The sequence below is a fragment of the Leuciscus leuciscus genome (genome assembly GCF_965113295.1).
Source record: "Leuciscus leuciscus genome assembly, chromosome: 15".
Taxonomy (NCBI): Eukaryota; Metazoa; Chordata; class Actinopteri; order Cypriniformes; family Leuciscidae; genus Leuciscus; species Leuciscus leuciscus.
Window position 1 is genome coordinate 22970357 of NC_138739.1, and position 27385 is coordinate 22997741.

A 27385-nucleotide genomic window follows, 5' to 3' on the forward strand; every position below is an offset into this window, starting at 1 on the left:
CAATGTAATTCAAAACATTTATTTTAATGTCTAGATCTGACAGTCTTGTTTAGACATAAGATAACACAAATACATATGTACAAACAAACATATGAGACAAAACCTACTGGTCGATTGCCAACAAAAACAATCTTCAAGAAAATGTTGAAGAACAATTATATATAACCAAAACCATATCTGCTTCGACTCTTACAGTGATGATTTCTATGAAATGAAATAAAATACAATTCACAAACCAACTCAGGTTCACAATCTTAAAATATCCCAAAGTGACAGTGCCAATCTTGGATCCTTTTTAGTCTAGTATACTTATAAACAAAATGACTGAACACTAAATATTTGATCCCAGAACGGCTGTGAACGCATCTCTAGAATTCCATCCAGAATGGCGATTGGTCCATTTGATAACAATAGACATTCTCCGGGCAAGCACTGTTTGAGTGAATCTGGTGCGCTGTTATCTTTGGTAGCACTTTAATTGGGTATTTGGGATGTCTGGAGATTAAGATTCCTTGAAATCTTTGGATTTTAAAGCCTGAATTACTCCAGCCCTGATCCTCAATCTCAAAATATAATATAATATTATTGTTTTCCCAATATGGTGCTACAATGATTGTTGTTTTTATGATTAGCTTGATACAGTACAAAGTAAGGATTTCATATGGCAACATGACAAATGATTCAGTATCTCTAAACATCTTCTGAGCATCACCAATTTGCTTTGGAAGTGGTGTACTATGGATGTGGGCAGTTTACAATGTGAAACAAACAATTCATAAGGTTAAAAAACAATGTTCGAATCAACATCGTCACTAACACTGTCAATGAGGTGTTTGTTATTGTTGCTTGTCTTCAGAAATGTGTCAGGACAATGTCTCAGAAAGATTGAGTCATGAAGTTGCTGCCATCCGGTTCTTTTTAGCGTTTATTGGCGCTTGGCTTTGTACGGCCGTGAGCGTTTCCGCCGGTCAGGTTTGCGTTGTTTGTGAAGCCGGCCGATGCTTACGCCCTGTCGGCGACGCACAGAGATGTTCTGCTCCACCAGACTCGCTAACATACCTACAAACCACCAAAGGAACATTTGATTAAAAGAATCATTTCCAGGCAATTTACTTTCATGTTGTTACAACCCATATGACTTCCGTTCTATCATGGAACGCAAAAAGACGACGTTTAGCAGAACTTTCACGCTGCTTTTTCATGAACATATAACATATGAAGATTCTCGACAAAAATGCTTTTTACCTTCTTGTGCTAGCATTGATATGAAGGTGCAGATGAACTCGTCGTAGTTATGAGTCCTCCTCTGGTCATCGATCTGATAAAGGACAAAAAGCATCACTATAAGCTCTCTGGCAATCATATTTCTTTGTTCACTGGACCGTCAAAGATGAAGTTAAACACTTGCCTTATACTTTTTCCTTTTCTCCACTTCTTCTTTCAGACACACTTCGTAGTTTGTGATGTCTGCTTCCACGTACTTCAACAAGGCTAGCAACTCCTGTAAGACAGAAACCCTCAAGTTCATGTAACTTTGCATATTAACAAACCTGTCCCAAACATAACTAATGAGAAACGAAATGATTGCAGAAAGAAAATGGTTGCCGTCTCACTTTAGGAGTGTATTTTTCTCCAGAAGGTTTGCTGCTGGTCTCAGTGGTGGCGTCGGTGGACGGCAGGTTCTCCTTGTCTGATTTGACGTCCACTGACTCTTTGACGTCCTCCTGTTTCATCTCCACCGAAGGTCCCTCCTTGGCTTCCTCCTCTCCTCCTGGACAGGTCGCCTCTTCTTTCTCTTTCTTCTCCACACTATCTGATTTCTTCAACCCCTCCAACGTTTCTGTCAAATGAGATCAAAGTTATCCAAACCAATACTGGAACAATTGATGAATCCTTCGCAATAGGATAGAGAAAATCTATTACGAATAAAAATAGGGTCCAATTAGATTTCAAAACGTTCAATCTCATTGTTACCTGTAGGTGGCAGGGCAAACATGACACCATCCTCTTGCAGTTGCAGCAGCGTAGAGCTCACTAGCGCCCCCAAGTCTCTGACGGCTCGATTGTGTCGGGCATCTAACCGGAGCAGCCCCTCCTCTTCTCCGAATAGCACACGGCTCAAGTGGGCCGCCACGGGGCTCGAGGGACGCGTAGTTGCTTGCGATCGCGCGGGTGAGCGCAGCGGTGAGTTGAACGCACTGCCGATCTCAGAGGCCGTGTCCGTGCTTTCGTTACTGGGTGTGGGTGAAGGCTGGCAGGCCGAGGTGATGCTGATCCCGCCCGTGCGACCCTCGGTACGAACATTCAGAGGTGTGGATCCTGTTGTGGCCATGGCATCCTTTCTCTGGACCTCCTTCTTGAGTTTCTCAGCTAAAACGCTGAGTGCTAGCTGACCCTCCATTGCCGCAACCCCACTCACTCCAGTGCGGCTCATGGTACGTGTGCGTAGACCCACCTTTCTTCGGACCCTGCCAAACAGACACGCAAACAATTGAGGTCATAGTTGAGAAACAAAAATGGTGGTTCGGAATGTACTTTGGATTTTGAAGTAAGGGTTTGGTATGTTTTTGGTACAGCAGGTACCAAAACAAAAAATAGCTTTTTTTTTCTTTATTAAAGGGTTTGTTAACCCAAAAATGAAAAATTCTGTCATTAATTCCTCACCCTCATGTCGTTCCAAACCCGTAAGACCTTCGTTCATCTTTTTAAATTGAGTTTAGAGATGTAACACTTTCTCAAACATCTTATACCTGCTTGTGGCACCTGTAGTGCTGCACTCCTCTTCTTCATCATCATAGTCATCCTCGTCGTCAGAATAAGGGGGCTGAGGGGGGCCAGGTAATCGTGAGCGTCCCACACCCGCAGCGAGATCCTCCTCTTCCTGTCAATCAACCAAAATACTGAGTGAAAACACATATGTTAATGAGTCCAGATATTCCTGAAACTTAACCTGATCTTACCTGCATAGGGGACTTGGCGTAGTTGTGGTTGTCTAGGAAGGCTGGCAGACGCTGGACGATGGGGTTGGGACTGGGAACAGGTAGAGGGGCTGGTGGCGGAGCACCCACTGTTGGCAAGGCGGCGGGTTTAGCCATGGGTCTGACTTTTCCAGCGGGACTTGGTAGAGCCGCAGCACCTTCTTGAGTTTCTGAAATGTCATGGGACATGTTTTAGGTTCTTTTTCACATAGTTTTGAGGCAAAAATGCTCCCACTGACGTCATTCTTATCAAGAAATAGGCCTTAAATCAAAAGGCTCTACATTTAAATCATACAAACTAAATTATATTCAAATCAAATTGTGTGGGCTACCTGTGGGTGTGGCCTTCTCTGTACCCAAGGTTACTGGTGTGTCTTGCCCTTCCTCCTTTTTAACAGCAGGGGGAGTGTCTTCTGAAGAGGAGGAGTCTTGTTGCTTACGATCTTGGCCTGAATCTTGTTGGGTCACCCGAATGACCTGTAGCATGTACAGTGGTGCACATAAGCATTTACAAATGAGCCCAACTGTACCGTACACAGAGAAATCATTCACAGAAAGCTTGATTATCAGGATTTTATTCAAACAAAGAAGAGTTTATACTCACTTTTTTCTCCCTAACCTGCTGGAGCCCTTCTAGAATAATCTGCCTGTTCCGTTTCAGGACGTCCAGCCTGGACTCGTATTTTATTCTGCGATCTGTAACCACTGCCATGAGATTGAAGCGGATGTCATGGTAGGGCTCTCTGAGGGGAGAGAAGACAAATCAGATATGCTAGAAAGAAAATAATACATTGCTTGAACAATAATAACAAAAAAAAAAATGTATACATATATTTTTTATATATTTTAATATAATGAATACATATACACATACAGTATATATATATTAAAAAAAAAATTTAAATCAGAGAAACCAACTGTTGTAATGTAGATTCAAAATGTTGAATTCAACTACTCCTAATTACAGCTTATTAATAGTAAGGTAGTTGTTAAATTTAGGCATTGGGTAGAATCAAGGGATTTAGAATATGATCATGCAGAATAAGGCATTAATATGTGATTTATAAGTACTAATAATCAGCCAATGCTGATAAGCAACTAGTTAATAGTGAGAATTGGACCCTAAACTAAAGTGTAAAAATGAGATGCTTAATTAAAACTGTACAGAAGATCTGAATAAAAAGTGCATTAAAATATTGCAATATTCTTGATGTTCTATATATAATTTCATCATCCTGTTGGCTAGAGATGTGAATATTGATCAGTCTGGCTCTTACCCAGCAGTGGCCAGTCCTATTCGCTCCATTATGACCCGTCTGGCCTTATCGGTCCACTCTTCCTCTTCACCCCACGGCCCTGAGAGAGACAGACAGATTATTATAACCTTGTCCTTCGTCGGACTGTCAGTAAAACTGTCTTTTGTGAGTTAAGTTCTCACCGTGGTCGATGGGATACGCCTTCAGCCCATCCAGTTCAAACAGCCGGTCTTTGATTGGCACGTAACTGACGAAGTGAAACGCCTCCATCGTCCGCACGGCGCTGATGCCGTTCTGTTTCTCCGGCAGGTGCCGCGGCTCCGGTCTCCATGGAAACAAGACAAAAACAATAACTACAAAACAACAGATTGAGACAACAACTAAGATTGATTGCGTCAAATCTACTTATTCTATGCTAGCGGGAAAGGGTTTGCAGAGTAATATCAAAGCTGACCCTACCTGGCATGGCTGTTGTGGGCTTTCGCCAGCTCAGGGGCGTTTCCAATGGCGTAACCTTTACTCTAAGAAGTCAAAAAATGCAGATGTGCTTTAAAACACAGGCATTGAGAAGATGCAAAAGTGTGCTTATGCTGTTTTCTTATAGTGCAATGACATTCAGACATTTTTAAGCATGACTTGAAGGGATCGTTCACCCAAAAATGAAAATTGTGTCATAAATTCCTAACCTTCATGTCGTTCCAAACCCGAAAGACTTTTGTTCATCTTCAGAACACAAATGAAGATCTTTTTGATGAAATCTGAGAGCTTTCTGTACTCTCCATTGACAGTTACACAACTGACACCGATGAACATAAACAGAAGCTCAACCGAACCTGCTAGACACGCGAGAATGAACCTCATTGGTTCTTGCTGAAGCTCAAACGTGCTGCGTAACACGAGAATGAACCTCATTGGTTCTTACTGAAGCTCAAACGTGCTGCGTAACACGAGAATGAACCTCATTGGTTCTTGCTGAAGCTCAAACGTGCTGCGTAACACGAGAATGAACCTCATTGGTTCTTGCTGAAGCTCAAACGTGCTGCGTAACACGAGAATGAACCTCATTGGTTCTTGCTGAAGCTCAAACGTGCTGCGTAACACGAGAATGAACCTCATTGGTTCTTGCTGAAGCTCAAACGTGCTGCGTAACACGAGAATGAACCTCATTGGTTCTTGCTGAAGCTCAAACGTGCTGCGCAACACGAGAATGAACCTCATTGGAAGCTCATGCTTGAGCTTCTGTTTACCACAACTGATGTGTGCGTTGATGGATGTTTATTTGTGAATAAAAGCCTAAATTCAATCTGTTCATTATATAAAGTAAACGAGTCTCTTCAGAAAATTTGGTCTAAACCGCTCGATTCACATGGATTCGTTTTACGATTGTTTATGAACGTTTTGAAGCGACAAAGTGGTAGTTGCGTAGCTGTCAATGGAGGGACAAAAAGCTCTCAGATTTCATCGAAAAGATCTTCATTTGTGTTACGAAGATGAACAAAGGTCTTACGGGTTTGGAACGACATGAGGGTGAGGAATTAATGACAGAATTAAAATTTTTGGGTTAACAAACCCTTTAAGTCATGCTTAAAAATGGTGTTCATGTGTGTAACTGACCTCAGGACTGAAGCCCTTGGTGAAAGCTTTCATGCGGCTCAGAGTGTTTCCCAGCTCCACGCCGCTGCAGTTCAGTAGCACACTCAGCAGAGCGTGAGTAGCACAGGAGTTCGGTATCAACTGCACACAACAATCCACGGACAGACAATAGAATATGGGGATAATAACGGCAGATTTATGTTGCAAGGCTACCATTATCAGTTTATAGGCAAATAAATAAACGAAATCAATACGGACTCACTTGGTGAGCAAAAAACATGTCGTTAACAATATCGTCATCGATAACGGAGGTTTCGTCCACCAGCGTGGAGACTTTACGCCGAGATCTTCGCTCTTCGATCCACTTAAAGAGGAAGATGAAGCCATACACTGGACTGAGGAGAAGAAAAAAAGACAGAAGAGCTAAATATATATATACATTTATATATACACACACACATACACACACACACACACACACTCACCGGGCACTTTATTAGGTACACCTGTTCAACTGCTCATTAATGCATATCTAGTAACCAGCCATTCACATATATCAGCCAATCACATGGCAGCAACTCAAAGAAGTTAGTCATGTAGACATGGTCAAGATGATCTGCTGAAGTTCAAACTGAGCATCAGAATGAGGAAGAAATCTGATTTAAGAGACTTTGAACGTGTCATGGTTGTTGGTGACAGACGGGCTGGTCTGAGTATTTCAGAAACTGCTGATCGACTGGGATTTTCACACACAACCATCTCTAGGGTTCACAGAGAATGATTCAAAAAAGAGAAAATATCCAGTGAGCGGCAGTTCTGGAGGTATAAATGCCTCATTGATGCCAGAGGTCAGAGGAGAATGACCAGACTGGTTCCACAACACGCTGAACATTGAAGCAGAAGAGCTACAGCAGCAGAAGAAACACCGGTGTCACTCTTGTCAGCGGAGAACAGAAACTGAGGATACAATTCACACAGGCTCATCAAAACTGGGCAATAGAAGATTGGAAAAACCATGCCTGGTCTTATGAGTCTTGATTTCTGCTGCGACATTCAGGCGGTAGGGTCAGAATTTGGCGTAGACAACATGAAAGCATGGATCCATCCTGACTTGTATCAATGGTTCAGACTGCTGGTACTAGTGATGTAATGATATTTTCTTGGCACGCTTTGGGCCTCTTAGTACCAATTGAGCATTGATTAAACACCACAGTCTACCTGAGTATTGTTGCTGACCATATCCATCCCTTTAGGATCACAGTGTATCATCTTCTGATGGATACTTCCAGCAGGAAAACACACTATGTCACAAAGCTCAAATCATGTCAAACTGGTTTCTTGAACATGAGTTCAATGAGTTCACTAAACTCAAATGGCCTTACAGTCACTAGATCTCAATCCAATAGAGCAGTTTTGGGATGTGCTGGAAACGTGCTTATATATATGGACCAAAATCTCTGAGGAATGTTTCCAGCACCTTGTTGAATTTAAGCCACGAAGAATTAAGGCAGTTCTGAAGGTAAAAGTGGGTCAAACCCGGCTCTAGCAAGGTGTAACCAAGTGGCCAGTGAGTGTATATATTAAAATCATAAATATACAGGCTTAACAAGTAAAAGTGTTTGATAAATGCACCTTTGACATTTGCTCTGAAGATCATAGATCTCCTCCACCTGAACGCCCTTCACACCTGTGTCCAAACACAAGCCATTTACATGAATCTTCACATATTAGTTCATTTACCCAAAGCGTCTAAACTCATTTAATATTCATAACACTCCATGTTTTATCAATAATTGTTTATCACATTCAAACACCATCACTCATATTTAGAGTGTAATTGACCCCATAAAAGCAATAAATCGTTTTTGCATGTGTGTGTGAATACAGATCAACTCACCAAAGTCCTCCACCAAGAGTGTGAACAACCCTGAAAGTCGAAACAGCCAGTATAATGACGTTAATATGAGATCATATGAGTGTGTTGAATTTTCATATGCATTGAATTCACAACTGTTCTACTATATAGCGAGATGACATGTTGACTTACAGCATATTTGATAAATAATAAAATAATGATTGATAAATAATGAATAACCTAACTCCAATATTATATGCATTGATGTTGATTTAGAGACTCACCCGGGTCACTTTCCAACTCCAGCCAACCTTTGTTCATTTTTGCAGAAATCAGAGTCACCAAAACTCCGCTAAATCATCGACCAGTCCATAATATTATAAAGAACTACATCAATCATTTTTCTAGTACATATTTAATCCATCTTTAGACGATCTGGACGGCTAGTAAACACAATGAAGAGCAGCGCCGTCGACTATAGTTGACGTCATCCCTCTGCGCCGTGAGTCAGTAGTGTAATGCAGGGAAGAAGCGCCGGGTGGCGCTGTGCTGTGAAGTTCAACTTAGATCTATGACATAAAAAATGGTTCTAGTTTCGTAACAGTTTATTTATTCGTTTATTGTTTGTTTTTTTGTTTGTTTTTGTTTTTTTTACGGTGTATTTGTATGTGATTTTGCTATTATCTCAATCTAAACAATCAATATGGGACATATTCCTTAAGCATTACATAAGTATTTGTTTAAATACCTTTCAGCAAAGCTTTTTCAACAAGAGATGTGTTGTATAGTTTATCATCATGGCCAAGGATAATTGAATTTGGGGCATTTAGAATCAGTAGTAATAATATGCAAAATATATGTATAATAATATTTACAATTTTATTAATTTTTTATTATAAGGGTTTAAAACTACAGTCTTTTTTGTCTTAAACTACATTTTAAAAGTCATCAAGTTGGATTATTCTTGAGATTTACACAATATAAACCTTTTTGAGAGCATTGCTGTTTCATAACATGCCATAAATGCTTCCTAATTACATAATAAGTTACATAACATGAATAGCATGCACTTTAAATATAACTTATTTTTACACAACAAAATATTATACATTTACTATATCAAAAAAATTATATTTTAGATTATATAAGAAGATTTTAAGATAATATCTAAAATATAAAAATGTTATAAAGATATGTGCTAAAATGCAAAAAAATACAATAAGTAAAAAGTATCACATTGTAATATGATTGTAATATGATTCATTATAAATTACATTATAAAGTACAAAACAATATAGTATTTATAATGATGCCGGATAAAAAAAATTAAATAAAATAAAATACCCCACAACAACAACCAATAAGTAAAAAAAGAGTACAGGCTTTGTATACAAAAATATTATACTATTAATGAAAGTATTTTATTATCATCATAACATTATAGGCAACCATCTACATTATAAATGACAAAATAATATGATATTTATAATAATACAGGCTAAAGTGATTTATATATGTGAAAAATATTAATGAAAGCCTATTATTACATAAGTTATACTGTTTTATAATCATATAATATAATATTTATAATAAAACAGGCTTAAGTAAAAAGCCTTCAATATAGATTATTTTAAGTATTTACACAACATTTTCTTAAACATTGCTGTTTTATAATATGCTTCCTTATTATATAATAAATTATATAACATGCACAAAAAATACAGTATGTTAATATATATACTGTTTTATATGTATGCAATCATTTCATATAATATTTAAAACATCAAAACGTGTGTATGTACTAAATATTACAAAGATACATGCCAAAATGACAAATAAATGAAAGTAAAAGAATGTAGGCTAAACTGTGACTGACAGTTTTGTCTTAAACTTCCTTTTGTAAGTCATCCAGCTGGATTATTCTAGGCATTTACACAACACCCCACCTTGTTGTATTTACTTTTATGCAACCGTCTAAGTGGTTATGAAACACTCAATGACATTCAGCCCCCCGGACCGTATGAAGAGCGGAACCATTACACTCCGTCTGTGCGCCTGGACGGGCGTTTGAGGTCGGTGCTCGTGCACAATTCATAGTTAAAATAAAAGAATCAGTGAGTATTACTAAAAATAATATTAACTCTTTAATGAATCACAGCACGGCCGCGGGTTTCTAAAAAGGGTGTCAAAAGGTAAGCCGTTGATTTAACACCGCGCACGCATGTGTAAGTGGCGATAATGTGTTGTATCAGTTATATATCGGCAGAGTTAGCGCGGAAGCTAACGTCAACAAAAGAGAGCATCGCGCGTTCGTGCTAACGCGCTAACAGCTAGCGCGCTCGTTAGGCTTGAAACAATGTCGTGTTTTACACATAACGCATATAATGCGATACTAAACATCCAGATGTGTTAGTCTAACGTGGTTTTATGCTCATATTGTGGATGTTGGGTGAGTTTTCAGGCTGGTTGTTCTTCTCTTAGCGGCGCTGCTGGTCAAGTACAGTTATGTAAATGTGCCTCATTCACTTCAGTCCACGAAAGCGCTTTGAAACATTTTTGTGTGATGTATGATATCAAAATAGGTTAGTATATACATAGTGTAATGAAATATGATGTGGGTTCGTGGTTTTATATGAAGACAGCGGTGTGTGTCAAGCGCAGGTTCAGAATATAATCTTCACGAGCTTCAGTTTCATTTTACACACAGTCACTCTCATAATGCAATAGATGATGGATTTAAAGGGCTATTTAATCAAACATGGTTGGGTTAGTTTCTGTGCTCGATTTTTATGGAAATTAGAGATTAGAGAGAGTCGAGATCAGTGGGTCTGTAATGCTGGGCTTTGTGTGTAATAAAGTGATAAGATAGATACATAGATAGATATAGGGAAATACAAATATGTAAAGCTGATTAATACTCTACTGAATAGATCTGAGTAGCTTCCAGCTGAATTCAACATCTGGTTTCATTGAAAGTCATTGCATTTCTGCTCTTTTTGTTGTTGTTGGAACAGCTGTAATGTAATTATAATACAATAAAATACTATTAATATTTTATCATATCTTAAAGTTTATAATAAAGTGTTATAAATCATGCATATACACAAAAACCATACCATAAAAACAGTCTATGATTGAGGAGGACTTGAGTCCTGTGGCCACTTTATGATGCTTTTATTGTCAGTTTTGATGTTTGACAGCGTCCGACTTCATTCACTTTCAGTTTACAGACAAAAGCACTTTGGACAATATTCATTTTGTGTTTCATTAAAGGAAAACATAAAAGTTATACGGTTTATAATGACCGCTGTATTGACGTTATTGCTTGCTTGGACTGAAGCGAAGCATCGTGTGTGTGTCTGAAGGTGCAGGTTGTTGTGGAACAGGCTGTGCTTGAGCTGTACGGTGTGTGTGAATGTGTCAGTGTGTCACGGCCAGCGTGGCCTACATTCACACACACCGCTCGCTGCCTTCTCTTATATAACCCTGCTTATGTAAGCAGGCCTGAATCTCTTGCTCCCTTCTGTTTTTTTCTTCTTCTAGTTCTTTCTGTTTCTTCTCTCAACACTTTTTTTTTTGATTGGAGGTCTGTGGTTGCTCTTTGTTCTCCTGTTCCCGAACTGGTTTTTTTTTTTAGTCGTGATTTTGCTCAGATTTTGATTAAAGCTGAGAATCGGACAGTTTAAAGTGAATTACACAACCCTGAATTCGGTGTTAACTTTGTGTGGTTTCTTTTTAAAGTTACAATATTTTGCTTTCATTTACTAGTTTAGCTGAAAACGAACTGTCGAAGTGTTGTGGGTGACCATTTATTTTGTTTGTTTTTTATTCAAAGATTGAAATCCACTAGTTTGAGGGCAGTTCTGCATTGCTATTGTACTGTTTTTTTGTTGTTGTTTTTTTACATTCGTTGATCTGATTTGTCCGTTTTTAATGCCTAAACATTTCAGACTTACTCTATGTTGTGGTTGTTGCAAATTTAGTTGATTTTATAATGTTGTGTTGCTTGCAAACATAGATTTTTGTGCAAGAATGACTTGAAAGCATCAGTAAGAATAATCACATGTTGACTTCAAACCTTTCGCTTTGTTTTTCATTGTATGCTATAATTTTTCCATTAGGTTTATGATTTTCTTAGATTTTACTTCATTCATAACTGTATAATTTCTAGCTTGTTGCAAATGTTCTTTTTCTGCAAAAATAATACTTTTGCTGAACAACAAAAAAATGTTGTGAAGAAAACAGATATTTAACCATATAAATGCATCTAGCAAATATAAAAATACATTGCTAAAAATTAAAACTGATCATTGATTTGTACCAAAGCAACATTTATTGCCAAAAAAAAAAATTAAGTTATATTTTTTTTGACAAGGCAGTTAATAAATGGAAAATATACGCAACAGAAAAAGGCTGCATTTATTTGATAAAAAATAGTAAAAACAATAATATTGTGAAATAATATTACAATTTAAAATAACTGTTTTCCATTTGAATATATATTAAAATTTAATCCTGTGATTAATCCATCATTACTCCAGTCTTCAGTGTCACATGATCCTTCAGAAATCATTATAATATGATGATTTGATGCTCAAGAAACATTTCTGATTATTATCAAGGTTGAAAACAGTTTTTTTTAATAGTTGTTTTATCTGTTTATTATTTGTGTGGAAAGCGTTATACATTTTTTTCAGGATTCTTTGATGAATAGAATGTTCAAAAAGCATTTATTTTGCATTAGAAATCTTTTGTAACATTATAAATGTCTTTTACTGTCACTTTTAATCAATTTAATGCATCCTTGCTGAATATGAATTTCTTTTTTAAAAACTGTACATTCCCCAAACTTTTGAACGGCAGTGTCTAATAATATCATGTGTGTTTGCTGTTCAGGTGGTCTGAATGAAGATGTGTAAGTAATGCTCTTGGAGACCCAGGGGACGCCATGTCAGAAGAGGCGATCTCAGGGAGCGACCTGGAGCCCAGCCTTAACAGCGAGGAGGAAGAGGAGATGGAGGAGGAGGAGGATGGAGAGAATGATGGGGATGATGAGGAAGATGCAGGCGGTGAGCATCTTTTCAATTCATACCGGCTTTTTAACCATTATTTTATCATGCAAATACCTTTTTGAGTTTGAACTTGCATTGACTAATACATTTAAAAGCATCAAGCTTCTGTCTGGCATCATCATCATCATCGCTAATGCATGCGCTTGGTTTTCTGGCTCTAAATGAATTATTGATCGCTTGGTATTTCCTCTCAACAGACCAGCCCGAGAGCCCTGAGGCCGAGGATCAAAGAGATCTGGCCAGCCCAGCACCTACCTCGCCTAATTCTAGAGACTCAAGCCCTGACCGCTTGTCCCGGCCGCCCTCCCAACCCTCGTCCACCTCACAGACGTCATCACGGCCCGGCTCTCAACCCGCGTCCAGCCCGGACAGCCGCAGCAACACGTCTGCCAACAGCATGAAGAAGAAGTCCAAAACCTCGAAACCTGCTCACTTGAGGAGGAACATCCGGTATTGAGCTTCATTTAATAACAGCGTGCATTAGGTCCCGCCTAGTTTTATAGTGCCTTTGTTTCCGGAAGTAGTTAATTTTCCCATACATAAAGGGTCCAAAAGGGTTTTCACACGCCATAGAAGAACCATTTAAGAACCTTTCAGAGGACAGTTCTTTAGAGAAATTTTTTTTTCTTAGTGTGAAGAACATTTTAATAATCCAAATAACCTTTTTCCACTATAAAGAACCTTGTGTGCAATGAAAAGGTTCCATGGATGTTAAAAGTTGTTCATGGAACCATCAGTAACAAAAAAAAACTTTATTTTTAAGAGTGTTGGGATTTTGTTAAAGCGTTATTTGCCATGAACCAAACCAACCGGCTACGCGGTGAATCACAACATTACGAACTTTTGATTTGAAGCAAAAAGTGTTTGGATAAAAAGAGACGTTGGTTACTTAACTCTGTACTTAACGGCTCAAGTGAAGGAGAGAACTACAATCCCATGAAGCATTGAGAATGACATAATCAAAGTTAAAACAACGGTGAATTATTTAATTGTGTATATACATATACAAATATATATGTATTTTGACAGCATTGCGAGACTGATTCGATCACTCGGAGCTAAAGAGCTATTTTGCCGTGATTTGCTCGCCGCAACTCTCTGATTAGTGGAACTCTTTGTACAGCATTATGGGTAGTTTTTCGTCACAAATTCCACTGTTAAACACAATGCCACACTGTAAAACCAGACACGCTAAGCATCAAACAACAAGAAATTTTTATCATATTCTGTGAGGATTCGCCCAGACACCGGAAATCTCATTGGTCCAAAACCCGCCCTGCATGTTTGTTGATCACCGTTACACTTATAATAAAGATCATTTATCTAATCGCATCTCTCCCCTCCGGCTTGCAGGAAGCTCCTCACGGAGCATCAGCTGGAAGCGGGAACCAAAGCCGCCCAGCAGGAGGAGCTTGAGAGACGGCGGCGTCTCGAACAGCAGCGGAAAGACTTCCCGCTTCACGCCGGTGAGACTCGCCTGTTCCGCCCGCTCCTCCTCTTTCACTGTTTGTAATGTAATTAGTTAATTGGTTGTGTTTGTGTCGCTGCTGTCAGATCTGTCCACTGCAGTGCCGGGTCTCAAACAGGAAGTGATCTGTCTGGACAGCAGTGGAGACGAGGGTGAGCCTAAAGAAGCCCCGCCCCCTCAGCTACCTGACCTCAGAGATGGTAAACTCAACATAAACACACTGCAATATAAAACAGTATTGTTATTTATATTAATGACATTATTATTTACATACATTTAATATTATAATGAATTATATGCAAAATATATTTTAAGCAAATTTAACCATTTTTATTATTATTAAACATTTATTATTATTTACCTATTTTTGTTATTATAATGATATATTGCTTTCATTATATACACAAAAAATGTGAGAAACAAATGAATGAAAAGGAGTCAAATGTTTTATTAAATATGTATTATAATAATTGTTTTATATATATATATATATATATATGTATATATATATATATATATATATATATATATATATATATATATATATATATATTACTTTATAATAAGTGTTTAATAGTTAGTAATAATAATAATAGCAGTAATATATGTAAATAATAATAAATTGTATATATATATATATATAACATTTATTATATGTAATAAACGTTAATTAATAATATAAATAACAATATAAATGTAAATAAATGTTTAATCATTAATATATGTAAATAATAAAATAAATTCATAATGAAAAAAGTTATATGTGTGTGTGTGTATATATATATATATATATATATATATATGTGTGTGTGTGTGTGTGTGTGTGTATGTATATATATATATATATATATATATATATATATGTGTGTGTGTGTGTATGTATATATATATATATATATAAAAAATTCTTCTAAATTGATCTTGTAATGAGGTTTAGGTTTCTTATTATTCCTTTCTATTCCATTGTTCCAGATGTGATTGAGTTGAGTTCAGGTGATGAAGATGCCATGCGGATAAGCAGCGAGGAGGACAACAACGAAGATCGCTCTGTGACTCCCGGCCCGGAGGAGAGTAGCGGGTCTCATGTAAACGACGCCATCAATCTACCGGACGCCCAGGGAAGGGTGCTGGTCAATATTAACCACCCTGGAGAAGAGGAGGACCTGTTCCTCGCCCCGCAGCTCGCCGGCGCTGTTAAACCACACCAGGTTCACACATTTTGCCATTAAATTAACATTTTTCCATTTTAGTTGGACATGGAATCCATTTTCAATGTCTCTCCCTTTCTCTGTCAGATCGGCGGCATCCGTTTTCTGTATGATAACCTGGTGGAGTCTCTTGAGCGCTATAAGAGCAGCAGTGGCTTCGGCTGTATTCTGGCTCACAGTATGGGCCTGGGCAAAACCCTACAGGTCATCTCCTTTATCGACATCCTACTGCGCCACACTGGAGCCAAAACTGTCCTCGCCATTGTACCTGTGAGTGGCATTTTCACTGAGGGATTAGATTAAATACTTCTGTCTGAGGGGTTTGTGTCTCATCTTTCCTCTCCTCTCCCAGGTGAATACACTACAAAACTGGCTGGCTGAGTTTAATCTCTGGCTGCCTGCTGCTGAGTCCCTTCCCCCCGACACAGATCCAGCCCAGGTTTTACCTCGAACCTTTAAGGTTCACATCCTCAATGATGAGCACAAGTATGAACGCCGCACCAGCTTTTGTGCTTCATTGTCATAGTAAATAATGTCACATGGCTATATAGGATATATATAGGCTTTATATTCTTTATGCAAAACATAATTATACAATGAAAAAAAAGAAAGTGAGATTGTTGCATTTACCTGCAAAATGGAAAAAATGTTTGGGATCTTTGTTGTCAATGAGTTTGTGTTTTTTGATGTTTTAAGAGTTAATGAATATCTGTAGTTTTGCTAAAGTTGCTAGCAACACTAAGGAACACACATACTGATCAAATGTGTTGTTGAATGCACTATAAGTTGCTTGTAGCATCTTCTGCCGAAATGTTCATGTATTTCGTTCATTTGGACCAGAACCACAGTGGCCCGGGCCAAGGTGGTGGAGGACTGGACTCGTGGCGGAGGGGTGCTGCTAATGGGCTATGAGATGTACCGCCTGATGTCGCTCAAAAAGAGCTTTGTGACCGGCCGCAAGAGGAAGTCCAAGAAACCCGCGGGTCCTGTAATTATTGACCTGGACGAGGAGGACCGTCAGCAAGAGCTCATGAAAGGTCTGTCGGGGTTCTGCGGGTGGAAACTGCGTGGCATCTACTTCAGCTGTGGTCTATAACAAATGTTCTTGTCTCATCTGTGATCTTCAGGGATTGAAAGAGCGATTTCACGGCCTGGTCCGGATGTCGTCATTTGTGATGAGGGTCACCGCATTAAAAACTGTCACGCCAGCACCTCCCAGGCCCTGAAGAACATCCGGTCACGGCGACGGGTGGTTCTCACCGGATACCCACTGCAAAATAACCTGATCGAGTACTGGTGCATGGTGGATTTCGTCCGGCCCGATTTCCTCGGTACACGGCAGGAGTTTAGTAACATGTTCGAGCGGCCCATTCTGAACGGTCAGTGTATCGACAGCACGCCACAGGACGTCCAGCTCATGAGATACAGGAGTCACGTCCTGCACAGTCTGCTGGAGGGCTTCGTGCAGAGGTGAGTTGTAGTTGTTGTTATTATTATTAGTTAGAATTTATTATTGTTGGTTTGTGAAAATATATTATTATTATTTACTTATTGTTAATATTAGAATAAAAAAAAAAAGTATGATTGTTTATATATAATTATTATAGGTTTTGTTTAGATTTATTATTCTTATTAATGGATATTTATTATTGTTTAATTATTATTACTATTATTATTAATTAACATTTAATATTATTTTTTTTGTTATAATTATAAATATTTAATTTAGTTTACATTTATTTATTTTTAAATATTTATTGTTTACATGTATTTATTTAATATTTATTGTTTGCATATTATTCAATTGAATATTAATGTTTGTTTGTAAATGTATTGTTTATATTTATTTATTATTATTAAATGTTTGTTCTTTTATTTTATATTTAAAAAAAATTACATTTATTTTATTATTGTTATTACATTTATTATCATTTACATTATTCTTATTGTTTTAATATATTATATGTAAGAATAATAATTCTTTATCACAATTTTTGCTTATCAAGTAAATATGATATACATTTTTATTTATTAAATAAAAGTACTTTATTTATGTATCTGCTGTTATATTGGAGAGACAGTAAACTATAGGGGCACGGGATCAGGAAAGGACCATGAGGGCGGATGCAAACTCTGGTTGCCCAAAGAGCTGTAGCGCTGCCCGCAAGGCTATGGCTTCAACTCAAACGTTTTTTTAGTTGGACCAAAAATCAGGCTAAACTGTTTTCTACCTTCGCAGACGAGGTCACGATGTTCTCCGGGAGCAGCTGCCGCCGAAAGAGGAGCATGTGATTCTGGTACGACTGTCTCGCCTGCAGAGGGCGCTCTATACGGAGTTCATGAACCGCTTCAGGGAGGCGGGAAACAGCGGATGGCTCGGACTCAACCCGCTTAAAGCTTTCTGTGTTTGCTGCAAGGTACTGAGACCCCAAACACACCGTCTGTTGTTATATAGTGGTCGATGAGCTCACATCTGTATTTTGTGCGTCCTGTAGATCTGGAATCATCCGGACGTTTTGTACGAAGCTCTGCAGAAGGAAAATCTGGCCAATGAGCAGGATCTTGACCTGGATGACCTCAACTCCACCAGCGGGACCCGCTGCTCCGCACCGGGAATGAAGGGCAAGTCGTCCGACCCTGCCAACAGCAAGATGGCCATGGCTCTGGGACCCCTGAACCCCTTACAGGAGAAAGCCAACCAAGTCATCACCTATGAATGGGTAAAACCTTCAACTTACAATGTGTTTATTTTTGTGGGAACACAATGAATGTGATGGCTTGGTGCAATTATCAAATCGCAAAGTCTATGATTTAATTAAATTAATATATACGCTATATGATTCTGATGGTTTAACTTTTGAAAATGAAGAATTGAAGAATGAAGACAGCCATAAATATTAGTTTATAATATAAATTTTTTTTCACAAAAAAAAATTCAGTGACCATTTTAATTATAATATTTCTTATTTTATTTAGTATTTTATTTAGTAATAATAACAATAATTATAATTTTTATTATATATATATATGAAACACATTTTCAGCCAAATTGTCCAGCCCTACATACAAGCACAGTCAAACTTTTTTTTTTCTAAATTTTAATCACAACTTTTTACCAGAAAAATCACAATTAGATATTTCCCCCAAAACTTGCAGCCTTAGAACACACTGTGCACTTTCTCATTAGCCTTAAGCAGTTTATTTTTTACATATAATATTAGCAAACTTAATCCTCTTCATCCCAAGTGACACATAAGGCCGCAATATTTATTTAGTTTTCATGAACATTTTTACATCCTGTCTTTTACATCCGGAATGTAAATGTTACGGTTGCTCATCGTCTTTGCGTGTGAAATGAGAAACAATGCAAAACCGTGCAAAGCTGCTGAATAGATTTGAGTTACAATCGAACAGTTGATATGTAAATGTTGGTGGTTATATGTTAATGAGCTCATGGATATGATGCCATTTCGTAATCTATTTGTTTTAGGCAAAAGACATCATGACCAACTACCAGACGGGTGTTCTGGAGAACTCGGCCAAGATGGTTCTGCTTTTCCACCTGATTGATGACAGCGTCAGCCGAAGAGATAAAATACTTGTGTTCAGGTGGGAAATCTATGTTTGTGTGACAGTATACAGATGTTTGCCTTTTTATCTGGAATCTCTTCTTCAGCATCCTGAACTGTCAGTCATGCTGTTGTTGTACGGTTACGTCAATGCTTACACTGGCTCATTTATCTGTGTGTCATTCTTACAGTCAGAGTTTATCAACGCTCACTGTTATTGAAGATTTCCTGAGTCGGAGGCCCATGCCGATCCAAACAGAAACTGGGGGACACAACTGGGTCCGGAACATCAATTACTACAGTGAGTTATTAAAGGTTTTGATGCCAGGTACCAGGTAGCTGAGAAACCGTAAAAAACATTTCCGTTACTTAAAATAAAATAAACTTATTTCAGCTAGTTGCCAAGGAAGTACTAAAATAACTAAAACTAAACAAACTATAAACAATATTATTTTATACAAATAATTTAAAAAACGAGAGAAGAAAAAAAACACTCAGCAAAATTAGTACAATTTTAACTAAAATGATAGTGAAAATATTAAAATAAATGTTCATTCAAAATATTAACAAAAATCAGTGGTGATACTAAAATAACACTGCCAATGATCCCCTGCAAAGGACCCTCTTCCTAAAATAAAAAGCCAGCTACATTTTAAAGCCTCATTTATACTGTGTGAAAGAAATAAGTGTGCTATAATGTAAAATAAAAATAATTTGTCAAATTGATTTAAGAATTATATTTTATAATTAAAGTGTGATTAATTTATAATGTATAATATCTGAGAAATGTTAATAAAATAATTAACATTTTAAACGTGTTAGCAATACATTTCAAAATATTATTTTGTAATAAATATTGACCCAAATAACTTTTTATCATGATATTGTCTACACACCCATATTCTCAGCCTTGTTTTAATTTCTGCGTCCTGTAGATCAACTTTGCCTAAGGTTTGTCATGGTTTAGGCAGAGGTCTTCAATCCTGCTCCTGGAGGGCCACTGTCCTGCAGAGTTTAGTTCCAACCTGCTTCAGCACACCTGCCTTTGAATTAGGGATGGGACGGTATGAACATTTTATATCACGATTATAGTGACCAAAATTATCGTGATTATCAATATTATCACGGTTTTGTTAAAACGAGATGAAAGTGTTCAAAAAGAACTGATGCTCACACTAAAAACAGTTTAATATTTGAAAATCAACAAACAACAAATAAAACAAGCAGCTCTATGCACTTTTTCAAGCAAAATTATATTCTGTGGCATTTCCTTCCTTATAATGACCGTCGTCAATAGCAACGCATTATAACACAGCGCACATCCATGTATCGCAACGGACGCGCACGCGCTCCCTCGTTTCATTCGCTGTACAAAATGAATTTAAACAGGTAAGATTTAAAATATTAATCTCAATTCAATATGTCCCCGTAATTGTGGGGTAAAAAAAAAAAAATCGGTGTAATAAGTGTACAATGATAGTCTTGATTGAACTTGTTCGCTCGTCTTTGGCTCAAAGCCACTTGCTGCGAACTTTTATTCGCGGAAGCTTCACGTTTATTTCAAGTGAGTGAGATAAAATATTTCAACTCAAAATAACATTTTGTGCCCAATTATTTCCCAGACGTAGTTTTTGGTAAGTTCACTTGCCTTGCGTTCGCTATAAACAGTGGGTGATGGTCACACAAGAGGACTCGGCAGATTTGAAGTGTTTCCCCCATATTGTAGTGACCATCCTCGATTAAGTTTCACTCAAGACTTTTGTAAAAGCCAAAATATGACCACACCTCAGATTTGGTCCTCTTAAAAGGCTGAAAAATCTCCCGAGTACGGTCACTGCCTTTCGCCATTCCTTCTCGAATAAAAAACAACAACATTGCGCGCTGCGCCTGCGTCAGCCTGTTGCTGGCTGGACAGGATTTACAGTGAGTTATTAAAATCGCGATAATCAAACACGGTTTTAATGATAATTAAATTTTGAACGATAATACTAACCGTCAGTACATTTTATCGTGGTTTATAGTGAAACCGGTAATAGTCCCATCCCTACTTGAAATATTCAAGCGATTCTGAAGAGCTTGATGAGCTGATTCAGGTGTGTTTGATTAGGGTTGGAACTAAACTTTGCAGGACAGTGGCCCTCCAGGAGCAGAATTGAAGACCTCTGGTTTAGGGTGTGTGTTGTTCTTTGTAAATTTACCTCGCTTATGTCTCCTGTGCAGGGTTGGATGGGAGCACATCATCTTCAGAGAGAGAGCGACTCATCAACCAGTTTAACGACCCTGCGAACAACCAAGCCTGGGTCTTCCTGCTGTCCACCAGGTGAAGAACTTGCACGTTTGTCAGCATGTTACAATATGCCACAGATAATGATGAGGTCTGGAGTCTGGACTAACAGGCTGCTGTATTCACAGGGCTGGATGTTTGGGGGTGAATCTGATTGGCGCGAATCGCGTGGTGGTTTTCGATGCCTCTTGGAACCCGTGTCACGACGCTCAGGCCGTCTGCCGCGTGTATCGCTACGGCCAGCACAAGCCTTGCCACATCTACAGGCTGGTGTGTGACTTCACACTGGAGAAGAAGATCTACGACCGCCAGGTGTCCAAGCAGGGCATGTCTGGTAAGAGAGGGCGGAAAGGTGTGTTTTGGGTCTCACTGTTGTGAACATTTCTGACGTTTTGATTGTGCGTTGGCCAGATCGAGTCGTGGACGATTTGAACCCGGTCCTCACCTTCACGCGGAAGGAAGTGGAGTCGCTGTTGCACTTTGTAGAGGAGGAGCCTGATACCAGCCATTCAGAGCTGGTCCCTAGTGAGGAGATGGAGATCGTCATTAAACAAGCCTGTCTGTTTTACCCACACCTCTTAACCAAGGTAATTTCTTTGTCTGCTTTCCACACCAGCCATTATTTTTAAAATGTGACTATTCTAAAAATATATTCCGAAAAATTCAGAATCCAACTCTGTGAAAGCTTAGCTCATGAATATTAATTGATTTGCAGCCATTTTTCAATTATAATTTTTTTGGCAAAAGTAGGTTGCACTGACATAGCTGTCTTTTTTTATCATGACCAGCTAATGTTGTATAATTCATCTATTCTGGGAAAATTTTTATCCTACTATAGTGCAGAATATGGTTTACGAATATGAATTAGGTTGTACAGGCGTGGCTTAATAAAACATTTAATCACATAAGCAAATTTTTGTCTGAATTCCATTCCAGTAAACATTTATCAATTGAAATACTCTAGACAAATTCTAAATCCTACAATAGCGAAGGCTTAGCTCATGAATGCTAATTGTGCTGAAGTTGCTCCGTAACTTCCTGTAGTATCCAGTCATATGAGCCGATTTCTACACCAGCTACTTGTCCGAATTAATCTATTCCAGCAAAATTCTAAATCCTTCAATGGTGAAGGCTTAGCTCATGAATATTAATTAGAATGTGCTAAAGTTGCTTTGTAACCTTCCTGGAACATCAAGTCACATAACCTTATTTGAATCTGCAAATGTTTATAAATTGAAATATTTTAGATCCTACTATGGTCTAAGCTTTGCTCATAAATATGAATTGGCTTGTGCTTATTCATAACCTTCCTGGAGCGTGCAGTCACATAAGCTCATGTTTATCTGGATTTCACACCAGCAAACGTTGATAGATTGAAGTATTTTAGACAAATACAATGTTGAAGGCTTAGTTCATGAATATTAATTATATTGTGCTTCGTTTGTCATTCAGTCACCTATACTAACATCTCTCTGTTTTCCACACCAGCAACCGTTCCATCATGAGTCTCTCCTGATGGACCGGAAGGATTTGAAATTGACCAAAGCAGAAAAGAGAGCAGCCAAGAAAAGCTATGAAGATGAGAAGCGGGCGTCTGTGCCGTATCAACGGCCCTCTTACGCACATTATTACCCGGCTAGTGACCAGAGACTTACCAATATCCCTGCCTTCAGCCAGAGGAACTGGTGGGTCCAAAACAGAAAAAACATGTTCTGTTCTGTTTAAGTCTTAGATGTTTGCTTATCCAAACCTTTTTTTCAGGCGGCCCCCACCTCATTTAGAAGAGAAACCAGTCGCAAGCGTGAGGCCAGTTCAGTCCACGCCCATTCCCATGATGCCCCGCCAGGTACCCATGGGCGTTCCCAGTTCAAGTGCAGGATTCCCCGTCAACTACCTGCAAAAGGCCGGCGTTTACGTACAGCGCGTCGTCACCACCACTGGTACAGACTTTTCACTTGTAGTGCATGCTACTTCTTGCTGTTTAAGGTCTCTCAGTTTGTTTCTTCATGGTTTCATGTCTTTGCTTTTCAGATATTGTGATCCCAGGGTCCAACAGCAGCACAGATGTCCAAGCCCGAATCGGTGCAGGGGAGAGTATTCACGTTATCCGAGGATCCAAAGGTACCTTAGAAAACTGTTGAGAATGTTTACTGTACTGTAGGTAAGGTTTATTTGCTTCATATTCTGTCATTTGCGTTGCAGGCACATACATAAGGACCAATGATGGGAGGATATTTGCCATCCGCTCTGGAAAGCCAAGACCATCTGAAGGAGCAGCCACAGCTTCTAGAGGTGTACTAATTTACTAATTTGTCATTTAGCAATTCTTCTGGGATAACCTTAAGGCTGAAGACCCCAGTTTATAGTCTGTTATTATGTTGTTTTTTTAAGTCAGATGTGGGATGTTCCTACTTTTACATCTCTTGCTTCCAAACTTTTAGTCATTTCTTAGCTTGACACGGTCTTGAAACAAAATGCCACATCAAAGATTAACAATTATTTGCAATACTTCTTTTATTGCACTTTTCAGCAAGTAGATAGTTCTGTAAATTCTGACTTGCTTGAAAAGCACCATTAATGTGCTCAGTTCATTTGTGCACATTATTCCAATTAAAAATGTTTTGCATGCCTTGATCTAGAGGTCTGTATGGGGTGGATATTTTAGTCCCTTTTCCGCAATATTTTGCTCTGTATATTTTATAACGCTCCTGCCAACAACTTTCATGTTTTGTCCCGCTAGTAAAAGCATGCCGGTAGAGGCAATAGGAAGGTGCAGAGTGCTGCATGTGGGTACCCGACAGGTGAACTGCTAATATTTGATGTAACGGGTGGAATAATATTTACATTGTCATTTGCGGTGCGGGTGCAGGTCCGGAATCAATAGGCACGGGCGGACTGGGGGTTCAATAGCCAAGACTTTTCGGTACCCACTGATAGGCAGCTGCTTTCAAATGGTCTGTGCTTATTTGGGTTCACGCTGCATAGTCTGAAGACCGTAATTACAATGCGATTTGAAGCGTTGGGCATTGTATCCAATCTGTGGGTCTTTATATTTTGTGGTACTCCATTGCTTGGGGTTTCTGCATGTGTACAGACCTCTACCTTGATCAAAGTTGCAGAGTTGATTTGTTGATGGATCAACCCGTTACTGGGGATTGAACCCACAATCTTTTGTTGACCATTCCAGATCTTTACCCATTAGTCTACATCAACATAAACTAACAAAATCTCTTTCTTTCTCACAGAGGATTCCGGCCCTTCCTTGCATGCTGTCAGTAACGGTCGTGCGTCTCCTCAAGAGCCGAAACGTTTAACCCCTGAGGTTCAGCCTCGCCCTTCGCCCCAAGACAGCCCTGAGCTCCTCCGAGAATACCACAGCAACAAAGAACCCGTTTCTGCAGTAGGGAACTTACCGTCTTCGGGAACACCCGAACCCTCGGGAGCGGACAGACCCATCCAGCACCCAGTTCGCATCACTGACCAGCACCGGCAGCTCAGCAATGACATTGCATCATCTATAGATGTTCAAAGTTTAAAGCGGAAGCTTTTGGAAAGTCGGACATCCAAACAGCCTGGTGGCAAACGAACCTCAACGCCAGCCGGTGCACCCGGGAGTTACCCGGGATTTCCTCTAAGCAGTGGGTTTGGGTTCACGCCCATGGGGCTGAACCCTGCCTTGCTGGGCGCCCTGGGTCACATGACTCCACCCTCACTTGGAGGCAGGTCGCACCTCCTACAGCAAGCTGGTCAGGCTCTGGGCGACCTACATGCAATGTTCCCCACTGAACCGCTCGGACTTGGCCCGTCCAACAGCACTCTTTCCTCGACTTGTTCGACCAACACCACATCCTCAACCCACGCTGGAATGCTGGCCTCTTCTTCATCCTCTGTGCCCTGTTCGTCATCATCCTCCACTTCCTCCTCGCTCCCACCCTTCATGATGAACCCTAGCATGGCAAGCATGCTCTCTAGCTTCCCGGTACCATTTTCCCAGCCGCTGTTCGCAGGATCCATACACCCTAGAGACCTGTCCTCTACGCCAACCTCTGCCTCCAACTCCTCCAATTTCCTCTCTTCCTCCGGCCTGCTGGGGGCAGCATTCAGCCGCCCCGACACGCACCACTCGCTCGCGGAAAACGGCGGGAGCAGCTCGGATGACGATGTCATAGAGGTGATGGGCCAGTGATCGCTGATCGGCTGCTCCAGATTCCGTAGTTCCGAATGGAAGAAACCTATTGGATGGAGCTGAAATTATATAAATCCAAATGCTGAATATGCATGGAGTGAAGAAAGGCGATTATATATTTTTCTTTACCGTAAGGGACCAGAGCACAGGGCTAACTTGAAGAGCCCTAGTCATATCTCTCTCACGAGGGCCTAGACACTGAACTGACGAACTTCCCTCAGAGAGATTACCGAATCAAACTTAAATGTGATTGTCTTTACAGACTGTTTGCATTCATAAGAGATGACTTTAGAGATACTTAGCCGTTTGCTAGACCTTGTAGCATCACTTGGAATGAAAAACAAAAAAAATATGTGACTTTTTTTTTATTATAACTGTAAGTACTACTATTACTTTTGTAAACGGTGGTCCTACATGAATATTCATAGTCGTTTCGACCATTGAAAATCGCAGACTGGGCAACTGGGGGAATTCATAACAGTCGAATCGTAGAGCGACAGAAGCCATGCCTAGCATTAGCACCGCCGAGACCTTTTTGCTTTCCTTTGAGAAAAAAAAAAAAAAAATGACAAGGAAAACCTTACAAACTCGAATGTATTTTCATGTTAGCCTTTAAAATTTGGTGGAGGAGATGTAAGTTTAGTGCGTTTAGTTCGATATTAGCCTTAAAGCAGACAAATGGATCTGTGTTCTTGTTCAATTGCGTAGCAAACAAAATCATTTGTCGTTATCCATGGGGATCATCTTACGAATGTGTAGACTGTTAAGCGAACCCTACTAGTCGTCATTTTCTAAATTTGCTCTTTGCATCATCTGCACGGCCATTCAGTTTCATCCGTGTTGGGGCCACAGTCATGACCAAAGTGTTCGTTCGGCCATTTTGAAAAATCTTGATGTGTTTAACATTTGTGTTAATGTTGAATTGTATGCGCGCTGGTTGACCTGTGACTGATAAATCCCTCAGCCAATAACACTGTTCATTCTCTGTGCCTATTAGAGCTCTTTATTTTGACTCCTCCCACAGTCTGCTTTCTGATTGGCAGATAGCCGTGTCATGATCTTTGGCCTGAGTCTGCAGACGCTGTTATATATACAATGGTGTGCATTTGACATGTGATATCTTTTTTTGTGTGTTTTGTTACATCTTATGTATGTTGTTTTCTCTTTCAACTATGTACAAATGTACCAGAAATATTTATTTATAATGCTGAAGAGTAATTCATTTTCATTCTTTTTTTTATTTTTTTATACATTTTCAACCTTTTTTTAAGGAGAAATAAATCGCTCTATTAGAGAGACGCAGGGTTTCACCCAAACCCCCACCCCCACTCCCATAGGCAAGTTCAAGACCACGATCTGTGAGCGATTCGGCAAGCTGTACCAGGAGGTGTCCACATGTCATCTCATGTTCCCAGCAAAGGGAGGAGTAGATTCAAATGACATTGTATTTATTAAACATTGTTTTAACATAAAGAAACTTGACTCCTCCTGTATTCAGAATAATGGTTCTCGCAGCTTCCAGCAATTTCAGCTCGACTCATGAAAAAAAAGTGTGCGTGTTGTGTGTATATATATTATTTATATATTTCTTTATGTATATATTCATTTACATAGACACAATATAAATATAATTTATATATGTATATATACACTATTTAAAACTAACACTTGCCATTATTTGAAAAGACTTATTCATATATATATGTATATATAATTTTTCCATATATAATAGTTTCTTTTAAAGAAAATTATACATTATAAATGTCTTTAAATATGATCTGCAAAACTGTTATAGCACAGGGAAATTAATTTATTTTAATTCATAAAAACGGATACTTGCACTTAAAGTATACATAATATTCATATTATTTGTTAATTTATGTACAATATTAATAATGTGAAGTTCAATAATAAAT

The 27385-nt window shown here is 38.9% G+C and overlaps 2 protein-coding genes across 2 annotated transcripts; one reads left to right on the forward strand and one right to left on the reverse strand.

Moving 5' to 3' along the window:
• Positions 1–3: 3 nt before the first annotated feature.
• On the reverse strand, positions 4–8184 carry bap1 (BRCA1 associated deubiquitinase 1). The gene is made up of 17 exons (XM_082137733.1): positions 7967–8184; positions 7725–7754; positions 7460–7514; positions 6090–6222; positions 5849–5968; positions 4694–4755; positions 4417–4559; positions 4256–4334; positions 3583–3721; positions 3311–3455; positions 2961–3148; positions 2751–2881; positions 1975–2468; positions 1614–1840; positions 1409–1501; positions 1246–1318; positions 4–1059 (listed from the first exon to the last, which is right to left on the reverse strand). The coding sequence occupies exons 1-17, from the start codon at positions 8001–8003 to the stop codon at positions 926–928; spliced, it is 2283 nt and encodes a 760-aa protein (XP_081993859.1). The 5' UTR covers positions 8004–8184; the 3' UTR covers positions 4–925.
• A 1545-nt stretch (positions 8185–9729) lies between these two features.
• On the forward strand, positions 9730–26946 carry rad54l2 (RAD54 like 2). The gene is made up of 22 exons (XM_082137760.1): positions 9730–9874; positions 12579–12751; positions 12952–13204; positions 14108–14220; positions 14309–14422; positions 15195–15430; positions 15518–15700; positions 15783–15916; positions 16271–16467; positions 16558–16900; positions 17670–17847; positions 17926–18150; positions 18921–19039; positions 19191–19300; positions 21220–21319; positions 21412–21617; positions 21695–21870; positions 22772–22968; positions 23045–23223; positions 23315–23404; positions 23486–23575; positions 24529–26946. Exons 2-22 carry the CDS (start codon positions 12631–12633, stop codon positions 25467–25469), a joined length of 4305 nt encoding a protein of 1434 aa, XP_081993886.1. The 5' UTR covers positions 9730–9874; positions 12579–12630; the 3' UTR covers positions 25470–26946.
• Positions 26947–27385: the final 439 nt, after the last annotated feature.

What these genes read in the sequence shown, in the direction of transcription:
- bap1 (XM_082137733.1), bottom strand. Translation starts at nt 8,003, where the DNA reads ATGAACAAAGGTTGGCTGGAGTTGGAAAGTGACCCGG. An exon ending in AGAGAAGGCCACACCCACAG is followed by an intron (nt 3,149 to 3,310) that starts GTAGCCCACACA and finishes ATGACATTTCAG; the next exon opens with AAACTCAAGAAGGTGCTGCG. An exon ending in AGAAAAGGAAAAAGTATAAG is followed by an intron (nt 1,319 to 1,408) that starts GCAAGTGTTTAA and finishes GTCCTTTATCAG; the next exon opens with ATCGATGACCAGAGGAGGAC.
- rad54l2 (XM_082137760.1), top strand. Translation starts at nt 12,631, where the DNA reads ATGTCAGAAGAGGCGATCTCAGGGAGCGACCTGGAGCCCAGCCTTAAC. An exon ending in ATCCTCAATGATGAGCACAA is followed by an intron (nt 15,917 to 16,270) that starts GTATGAACGCCG and finishes CATTTGGACCAG; the next exon opens with AACCACAGTGGCCCGGGCCA. An exon ending in GATAAAATACTTGTGTTCAG is followed by an intron (nt 19,040 to 19,190) that starts GTGGGAAATCTA and finishes TCATTCTTACAG; the next exon opens with TCAGAGTTTATCAACGCTCA.